This window comes from Diorhabda carinulata, chromosome 3, assembly GCF_026250575.1.
Source record: "Diorhabda carinulata isolate Delta chromosome 3, icDioCari1.1, whole genome shotgun sequence".
Taxonomy (NCBI): domain Eukaryota; kingdom Metazoa; phylum Arthropoda; class Insecta; order Coleoptera; family Chrysomelidae; genus Diorhabda; species Diorhabda carinulata.
This window is the reverse complement of record NC_079462.1, coordinates 488,155-498,941: the sequence shown is the minus strand read 5'-3', so window position 1 is coordinate 498,941 and position 10,787 is coordinate 488,155. Positions and strand designations below refer to the sequence as shown.

Below are 10,787 nucleotides of genomic sequence, written 5' to 3'. Positions count from 1 at the left end.
TATAATCTGGTGGATTTGATTTCTCCAACAGCTCAATCATATACGACCAAAAGCTTAGATCTTCGAGGCAAATTTTGCTCGTAGTGGACGATAGAGCCTCTATTCATGGTTCAGATCAACGATTATTGTTTGTTGGTGTGTGATTAATTAGTACGAACATTTCGGCTAGTGAAATCTAAGGATTAGCTATTTAGCTAGAATTTTTTCCCTCTATACAAGGGATTCTCAGTATTTATTCACTAGTGTATAGTGGCCTTGATGAAGTTTATACCCATGCCTATATTATTATATTTGTAATCAAAATTTGCAGTTACATACATATAAGGTACGTTGTTTGTTTCAAAATGGAAACCTTTGTACAATGTATTTAATCGATATTATTGGGAATAAAACGTTTTGAAACTAATTTAGTTGTTTGATTTCTATAAATATAGAGTAACATAACGAATTACCCCCAAATGAGTGGAAATTAGAGCCAGCAATTATGAGATATAGGGACTCAAAGTTAACTTACACATTCAAATCTTGACAACGTTATAACCCTACAACTTTCCTCATATTTCTCAAAGTATCAAACATATGAACTTGTGATAAATGTCACTTGATTTGTATTGAGTTTTCTTTAGAAAAATGAAAATTAGACATAACTACTCCCATTAGTTTCTAAGATACAGGGAGTTAAAGTTAACTTACACATTCAAATCTTGACAAATTTACAACCCAACAACTTTCCTCATATTTCTCAAAGTATCGAACGTATGAACTTGTTATAACTGTCACTTGATTTCCAATGAATTTTATTTAGAAAAGTGAAAATTAGACCTTGCTACTCCCATTAGTTTCTAAGATACAGAGAGTTAAAGTTAACTTACACATTCAAATCTTGACAACTTTACAACCCAACAACTTTCCTCATATTTCTCAAAGTATCGAACGTATGAACTTGTTATAAATGTCACTTGATTTCCAATGAATTTTATTTAGAAAAGTGAAAATTAGACCTTGCTACTCCCATTAGTTTCTAAGATACAGAGAGTTAAAGTTAACTTGAACATTCATATCTTGACAACTTTACAACCCAACAACTTTCCTAATATTTCCCAAAGTATCAAACGTATGAACTTGTGATAAATGTCACTCAATTTGCAATGAGTTTTCTTTAGAAAAGTGAAAATTAGAACTTGCTACTCCCAACAGTTTCTAAGATACAGGCAGTCAAAGTTAACTTGAACATTCAAATCTTGACAACTTTGAACCCAACAACTTTCCTAATATTTCCCAAAGTATCAAACATATCAACTTGTTATGAATGTCTCTTGATTTGCAATGAGTTTTCTTTAGAAAAGTGAAAATTGGACCAAACTACTTCCATTAGTTTCTAAGATACAGGGAGTCAAAGTTAACTTGAACATTCAAATCCTGACAACTTTACAATCCAACAACTTTCCTAATATTTCTCAAAGTATCAAACATATGAACTTGTGATAAATGTCACTTGATTTACAATGAATTTTCCTCAGAAAAGTGAAAATTAGATCTAACTGCACATACTAGTTTCTAAGATACAGGAAGTCAAAGTTAACTTACACATTCAAATCTTGACAACGTTATAACCCAACAACTTTCCTAATATTTTTAAAAGTATCAAACATATGAACTTTTTATAAATTTTACTCGATTTGCACTGAGTTTTCTTTAGAAAAGTGAAAATTAGAACTTGCTACTCTCATTAGTTTCTGAGATACAAGGAGTTAAAACTAACTAACATACTCAAACTACCAAGACGACATATCCTCATAATTTTGCTTCTATTTCGTAAAGTATCAAACATAGAAAATTGTTTAAAAATTTTCTCAATTTACAACGAGTTTCTTTATGAAACATCCAAAATTAAATCTAAATATTGTCGCTAACTTCTGAGATACAGAGAGTCAAAATTAACTTGAACATTCAAATCTTGACAACTTTACAACCCAACAACTTTCCTAATATTTCCCAAAGTATCAAACGTATGAACTTGTGATAAATGTCACTTGATTTGCAATGAGTTTTCCATAGAATAGTGAAAATTAGATCTAACTACTCATACTAGTTTCTGAGATACAGGGAGTTAAATCCAACTAACATACTCAAACTACCAAGACGACATAACCTCATAATTTTGCTTCTATTTCGTAAAGTATCAAACATAGAAAATTGTTTAAAAATTTTCTCAATTTACAACGAGTTTCTCTATGAAACATCCAAAATTAAATCTAACTATTGTCGCTAATTTCCGAGATACAGAGAGTCAAAGTTGAGTTACGTATCCAAATTTTGAATTATCAAACATAAAAACTTGTTTCGTGTTCGAAATGTCATCTTCAAAGATAAATATAAAAAAATTAGGAAGTATTCCAACTAAAATCTTTTAAAACGCGAGGTCTTCACCTGAAGTTTCCACAAGAAAGACTCCTGGTGACATAATAACGAGGAGAAAGAAGTAATTACGTCGGCATATCATAGTGTGCACTTGATCAGAGGGCACATGTGAAAAATCGATGTCTGGTGAAAACCCGCCCTTTCTTGATAATCTTCCGGGTAATAAATATCTGTAATGCGCTCGCATACCCGCTGGCTGTGAATGAGATAGGACTTCGGGGTCTCGGGGGCCATTCCGGACTACACAAACCGATGGGGCGCGTTTCGGGAAACGGGTTGATTTGTCAGTTGTTTTTTTTTTTGGGAAACCAGTACAATAAATATAAAAAAATGTACGTAAACTTGTGGTTGAATCGACTGCGGCGACAAAACGTTTATCAAAATATTTAGAGTACTTAGGAGACTAAAAGCTCTGCTGCAACACCACTTAGTTAATTAGAAGTTATCTCGTTGCTAAAATCCACTAATTACCTTTCGTCGTGTAACTTACGCGGATGAAAAATTTTGATTTTCGTATTCGATCCGAAATTTTGATTCTTATTCATACAAATACGATATCGGCGATATATTTAGGAAAGTTTTTGAAAAAATAATTCAATTTTCAATGTAATTTCCTTATCAATCTGTTATTTAATTGTGAATAAGTAAATATTACATTGGATTAATTTAAAATAAATACTATGGACATGAAATTGCACTTAACACTTAATATAAAGCTTACAATTACTTTACTTATAAAATTTTATTTAGAAAATATTACAAATTATGTTTTATTTGATTGCCAAGGAAACTAAGTTTTTTTTTTCAATTTTTTTTTTTATAATTAAAAAGTTTTGTATGTACTATCGATCCCAAAAAAATACACCAGATATTAATTTAGAGTTTAGTTTTTGAATTTCAGAACAGAATAGAAAAACTTTCAAGAAAATTTTACTGTTGATAATGAAAAGCAGTATCATCTAGAGTAGAATCTAGTTCAACAAATAAATACTAAGTAACGTGGCATTTTCAGACTTTTTTCAAACAACTACCGACATCTGTAGGTCATGCCAGGTACATTCAAATCTTGACAACGTTATAAGCCAACAACTTTCCTAATATTTCTAAAAGTAGCAAACATATGAACTTGTGATAAATGTCACTTAATTTGTATTGAGTTTTCTTTAGAAAAATGGAAATTAGACCTAGCTGCTCCCATTAGTTTCTAAGATACAGGGAGTCAAAGTTAACTTGAACATTCAAATCTTGACAACTTTACAACTCAACAACTTTCCTAATATTTCTCAAAGTATCAAACGTATGAACTTGTGATGAATGTCACTTGATTTGCAATGAGTTTTCTTTAGAAAAATGAAAATTGGATCTAACTACTCCCATTAGTATCTAAGATACAGGGAGTTAAAGTTAACTTGAACATTTAAATCCTGACAACGTTGTGACCCAACAACTTTCCTCATATTTCTCAAAGTATCAAACAGATGAACTTGTTGTAAATGTTACTTGATTTTTATTCAGTTTTCCTTAGAAAAGTGAAAATTAGACCTAACTACTCCCATTAGTTTCTAAGATACAGGGAGTTAAAGTTAACTTGAACATTCAAATCTTGACAACTTTACAACTCAACAACTTTCCTAATATTTCTCAAAGTATCAAACATATGAACTTGTTGTAAATGTCACTTGATTTTCAATGAGTTTTCCTTAGAAAAGTGAAAATTGGAACTTGCTACTCCCAACAGTTTCTTAGATACCGGGAGTCAAAGTTAACTTACACATTCAAATCTTGACAACGTTATAACCCAACAACTTTCCTAATATTTCTCAAAGTATCATACATATGAATTTGTCATGAATGTCACTTGATTTGCAATGAGTTTTCTTTAGAAAAGTGAAAATTGGAACTTGCTACTCCCAACAGTTTCTTAGATACCGGGAGTCAAAGTTAACTTACACATTCAAATCTTGACAACGTTATAACCCAACAACTTTCCTAATATTTCTCAAAGTATCAAACATATGAATTTGTCATGAATGTCACTTGATTTGCAATGAGTTTTCTTTAGAAAAGTGAAAATTGGAACTTGCTACTCCCAACAGTTTCTTAGATACCGGGAGTCAAAGTTAACTTACACATTCAAATCTTGACAACGTTATAACCCAACAACTTTCCTAATATTTCTCAAAGTATCATACATATGAATTTGACATGAATGTCACTTGATTTGCAATGAGTTTTCTTTAGAAAAGTGAAAATTGGAACTTGCTACTACCAACAGTTTCTAAGATACAGGGAGTCAAAGTTAACTTACACATTCAAATGTTGACAACGTTATAACCCAACAACTTTCCTAATATTTCTCAAAGTATCAAACGTATGAATTTGTCATGAATGTCACTTGATTTTCAATGAGTTTTCTTTAGAAAAGTGAAAATTAGACCTAAGTACTCGCATTAGTTTCTAAGATACAGGGAGTCAAAGTTAACTTACACATTCAAATCTTCACCATTTTTGAACTGTGAGCCAAAAAATCCGCGACACCAAACAAAATCCCAATTTATTGACATTATTGCATCAAAATTTTCGATATTTGTCAAAATTTATTAAGTGATACGTCGAAAAATTTCTACTTTCGCCGCTATCATTTCCATATTCTTGTTTGCATACTACCACTACCACAAATATTTACTCAAATCTAATCTCGTCGAAACGACATCGATAAAATATTTCAAAATTCATTTGTTTGTCTGTGATTCTTTTATTTTTTCGCCGATGATAGTGCGGTCGGGTGGAAGGAGGTCAGGTATTGTTCCGCCGGGGTCAAGTTAATATTCAACGAAAAAGATTTGTTGCGTTCCAAATGTCAATCAGTATTGAATCCGTTCGCCATTGACGAGTTGAAATACTAGTAAATTTATCTAATCGAGGTAAGTTTTTATTTTTATTCGAACATATTTAAAAAAAAACTCTTTTTATACATAAAAAAACGAATTTTTTCTATCTTTTTCTAGCTTATAAATCTACAGGGTGTTTAAATTCAATATGAATTTATATTAGTGTTAAAACATATGAAAAAATTGATAAAAAATAATTTTTTTGCGCAATTTTTTATATTTTCCTCGGTGACAGCTTCTTCGGGGCGTCGATTGCATCCAAGTGCATCGTCCTCCATCCTTCACCAACACACGAAATTCCATATTATCTATTTTTTTTAAACTATCAAAAGATACTTCACAAAAAATGCTTCAACTCCCAAACTAATAGTATGACAGCTGTCAAATTTATAGACGTGTCTTTTGAAGGTTAGAGCTGATTGAAAATCACATGCATTCAGTACCAATAGCGCCATCTATGTGACAGCCTTCGAACTTTTCATCTTTCCTAATACGAGGATTACTACTTAAGTTTTGAGATCAATAGTTAATTTAGTCAGAACGTATTGTCAAAAAACATTTTCGTGTGATGATTTTTTATGACTTTCAACGTGGATATCGATCAATTCGCTTCGACTTTTGCTGATAAATCATCATCTAAATTTGTACACGTGTCTTTAGAAGGTTATGTTTTAACACCAGTAGCTCCATCTAGGTTAGTTTTGACTAATTCCACATCCACATTTCGAATTACGTTCTTTAAATTTAGTATAGCAAAAAATCTTAAAACCGTCACATTTTATAAAAAAAATTATAAAAGAAATCTCAAGATTTCCGTCTTGATATTGATGCTAAACTAATTTGTAAATTCAAATGACTAGTAATTAATTCACGGCTATCTATTTAACCGAAAAAACGACTATTATGCATTCTTTAATCAATTCAAAAGGAATTGAATTATTTAAATATACGTAGAAACCTTAAAATTTATTATACATCTGATCTGTAACTCTCCGAGAATCATTTAATGTACCCTGTATATCAGTCTTTTTAGTATCTATCATTATCAAGTTTCTCTTTTCAGATTTTTGCGGAAAACTGCATTATCGGTAATTTATGAACAAAGATTCACTTCAGAACCTTCGTAATTACAATGGGAAACTTTCTAAATAGATTTTATGAGATTGTTTAACATTTCGCAACCACGTGTGTAACATAACTATATATATTGTCGACTTCTAGGCGATATCGATATCTCTATTTTCTATTTCGTATAATATTTCAATTATAAATTGCATTCAAATAAGATAATTGTTCATTAAAACTAAATTTAATCATACATCAGCCGACTAAATATGATTACTAGTCATAAAATCGAGATTACTTTCATAAAATAATCAACAAATGAAACAAAAAGTGATAAAGATTATTGAAAAACAACTTATAACCATTATAATAAAAATTAAAAATAGTTACGCCATCTTCACGAATAACTATAAACGTTGAAAAATGTATTACAGAAAACGGCAATAATCTAAATTTAGATTATTACAGTTTCCTGTAATAATTTACATTTAGTGCAAGCTCGCGAAAATATGCCTAAAGTATTCGCGAATTGGGCGACATCTGTTTATTTTCTATCAAACTACTAATTAATCTATTCGGATTAATTGTTATCTTATAAGAGTGGGAACTTAGATCTGACGTCTGAAGTTAAAAAATTTTATTGGTTTTCTATATAATACTATTCTGTCCCACTATAAAAACCGCTTCGTCTACTTTTGACTCTAATATATATCGAATTCAGCGCCATCTAGTGACACGTGATTTTCGCCAATACATAACCATTAATTAATGTCCTTACTGCTAAAAAATTTTAAATAAACGTTGTATACAACTTTATAATCGTTTTTTTTTAATGTTGGTTGCTATATTATTGAATAATTCATATCACTAAGACTAGTTTTTTATAAAAAGTTGTCTTTTTCGTATTGAATCTACGACAGGTGGTAAATTTATTGTGAAATGTACGTTTACGTAACCAAATTAGTTCTAACTTTGTTATAGTTTTATTTTTGACATAAACGTGTATCTAAATGACTTGTATATATTGGATTTATTCAGTTAAATTGAGAATTGCGACGTATAGAGATTGGATTTTCTTTTTGTATTTTGGTCAGTTTTGAAATAACATATTATAGAAACCGTTATTTTGGAACTGACAATAGTTCCGCGCACCTCTATTTTACATATTTGTCTATTTTGAACTAATAATTGTTTTTAATTAATAAAAGGAACTGAAAAACTTTAAATTTGAGCATATAGAAGCTGATATTATTGAATTATATGTTAATATATTGTTTTAGAAAAAAATGTGGGACTTAACACTCCCTTATTCAACGCATTTAGCACTAATCGGATTAATGGTGGTTATTTACATCATTTTCGAAGCTCTATGGAACTCCATTGTAATAATTATAGCAATTTTAACGCCTTTCTTTAACCCTAATGAAGATACATCTTTGTTGAAAAAATTCGGACCATGGGCATGTGAGTAAAAACACTCCTCGTCGACGGATGATATCTTGTTTTTTTTTGTACCCATAGCGTTTGATAAATAAGCTAAATCGCTATAAATATTGTTTAAAACTAGTTCTTTAATGCTTCATTAACGAATAACTAATAATTGTCACACAATTTCTCGAATTTAGAAAACCATAAAATTTTCTTGGAATCAATTAAATTGAATCGAGAAAGTAGGTCAGATTAGATTGTAATCGTGGGTTTAATATGCAATTTGTTTTGCAAAAGTTGATGTTATTGAAATGCATGCACAATAAACTACTAGAGATGTTAGAAAATACCGCAAATAAGAATAAAAAACAAATAAATTTAACCTACTTAAAATATCAACACGCTTTATAAGGTATGTTCAAGTTTATTTAATTGTGAAATAACGTTATGCAACCAACAATACCTTCAAGTGAATAACCTCAAATATACGTAAACTTTATAACGAATTAAATTTGTATTTTTATCAAATTTTTAAGTGGTAACAGGATCGACTGATGGAATTGGTAAAGCATACGCTTTAGAACTTGCCAAAAGAGGCATTAATATAGTACTCGTCAGTAGAAATGAAGAAAAATTGAAAAAAACAGCCGAAGAAATCGGTAATATTATTTATAATAACACTAAAACGGTTCATAAGATATATAATAACAATTTTTAGAAAACAAACATCTCGTCAAAACGAAAATTATAGTCGCCGATTTTTCACAAGTACAGAAAGCTGTTGATACGGTTAAAGAAAAATTAGGAACATTGAAAATAGATATTTTAGGTAAGTCCTATATACTTTAAACTAGATTTGCTATAGACTGCCATCTACAATCTAGTAGCTACTCTAACCTAAATTTGAAACAAAATTTTATGAATTTCTGTAAAACGTTGTAAAGAGTTTTCATTACAGACACACAGATGTCGAAACTACAATTATTCTATACATTTATAATCATTATTTGAGAAAACTACGTTTAATTAATATTCCGATTATTTAATAATACGATATTTTTTTTATTTGTAGAGTTATTTGTAAATCAATATTAAAATCTTTCAAATCTTATACATATACATATTGTATTCAGTTCCTTACAGCGTTCTTGTGATGTTTTGTAATAAAATTTTGTTTTCTATCTATTATTTATATATTTATTACATTAAAATAGCATTAAACATGTTTTTTTCGTAACACAAAATATTTACATTATAAATAAATAAAATTTTATTTTAAGTAAGGTTAGTATACCGCCATCTAGGATTTAATAGCTACTCTAACCTAAAATTGAAACTAAGTTTTATGAATTTCTGTAAAACGTTGTAATGAGTTTCTGAAACCAACACACAGATGTCGCCACTACAATTATTTTATACATTTATAATCATTATTTGAAAAAATATTACGTTTAATCGATATTCCGGTTATTATAATTGCGATATTTTTTTTATTTGTAGAGTTATTTGTAAATCAATATTAGAAACTTTCAAAACTTATATACATATTATAAAGTATTTAGTTCCTTACAACGTTTTTGTGATATGTATTTTGTAACTAAATTTTGTTTTCTAACTATTATTTATATATTTATTACATTAAAATAGCATTAAACATGTTTTTTTCATAACACAAAATATTTACATTATAAATAAATAAAATGTTATTTTAAGTAAGGTTCGTACACCGCCATCTAGGATGTAATAGCTGAACTAATATGACAGACTACTGGTATCTTTAATTTTGAATATTTATTTTCAGTAAATAACGTCGGTAAAAATTACGATTATCCATTGTATTTAACAGAAATTCCAGAAAATCTTATCGTGGATATAATAAATATAAATACCGGCGCGGTGACTTTGATGTGCCGCGCATTTATTGAAGATATGAAAAAGAGAGGTAAAGGAGCTATAGTGAACGTGTCCTCGGGATCAGAACTTCATCCTTTACCTCTGATGAACGTATACGCAGCCACGAAGGTACTTTTTCATTTCAAATAGATAAATTCTCATAAGTTTGTTTTAGGCTTATGTTAAAAGTTTCACGGCGGGTTTGAGATACGAATACAGAAATTCTGGTGTCACTATTCAACATCTCGCTCCATTTTTCGTTAATACCAATATGAGCGCGTTCGTTCCTATGTTGCAACGAAACAATTTCATTGTACCGAACGCGGAGAATTATGCGAAATTCGCCGTTATGACATTAGGAAAGCTTACGGATACGTCCGGTTTTTGGTCGCATGGGATACAGGTAATTTTAAAATTATTCATCACTCTATTTTTCAATGGATTCAAATCAATATTTTTCATATTATAATTGATTTTTGTGATTTCAGAGATTTATTATTAAAATGTGTCCCACTTGGATTGCAATTCATGGAGGAGCTAATTTGAATAAGATATTTAGGAGGGATTATATCAACTCCAGAAAAAAATATGATAAATAAAAATTTATTTAATTATATATTGAACAATTATCAGACGTTTTTATTTTTATTCAATATAAACCCATCCAATAAAATCCTGAATTCTTATTATGCTACCGTACCGCCATCTAGGACATAATAGCTGCATTAATCTGGATTTAGTATTAAGTTTTGATCATTTTAGAAAAGTTATAACTACTAAATTCTAGTTTTGTCAATAATATTCATTTCTCTTTTATATTTGAAGCAAATTATTCATAAATTAGTACGAAATAGAAATTTTCCAGAATGGTAGTGAAGCGCCATCTACAATATAGTAGCTGAATTTAAATAGTTGAAACATCTCGTTTTACTGAATGACTGTACGAGCTTTGATTTCTATATAAGAGATGTCGTTAGAATAAAGTCTAATATCCAATTAACAAAATAATTTGTATTTTCAATTATACGAGGGTACTTTCATGAAAAAAAAATGATATCAACTGTTTTTCACAAAATTATCAAAGGTTAA

At 29.5% G+C, this 10,787-nt stretch overlaps 1 protein-coding gene across 1 annotated transcript; it reads left to right on the top strand.

The window, feature by feature from the left end:
- The first annotated feature begins 5,155 nt into the window (after positions 1-5,155).
- On the top strand, positions 5,156-10,327 carry LOC130891899 (inactive hydroxysteroid dehydrogenase-like protein 1). The gene is made up of 7 exons (XM_057796981.1): positions 5,156-5,345; positions 7,658-7,841; positions 8,342-8,464; positions 8,524-8,634; positions 9,607-9,827; positions 9,874-10,101; positions 10,187-10,327. Exons 2-7 carry the CDS (start codon positions 7,664-7,666, stop codon positions 10,295-10,297), a joined length of 972 nt encoding a protein of 323 aa, XP_057652964.1. The 5' UTR covers positions 5,156-5,345; positions 7,658-7,663; the 3' UTR covers positions 10,298-10,327.
- The last annotated feature ends 460 nt before the right edge of the window (positions 10,328-10,787 follow it).

Coding starts and splice junctions, on each gene's coding strand:
- LOC130891899 (XM_057796981.1), top strand. CDS start 7,664: ATGTGGGACTTAACACTCCCTTATTCAACGCATTTAGCACTAATCGGA. Junction 9,828..9,873: donor ACGTATACGCAGCCACGAAG/GTACTTTTTCAT, acceptor AGTTTGTTTTAG/GCTTATGTTAAAAGTTTCAC. Junction 10,102..10,186: donor TTTGGTCGCATGGGATACAG/GTAATTTTAAAA, acceptor TTGTGATTTCAG/AGATTTATTATTAAAATGTG.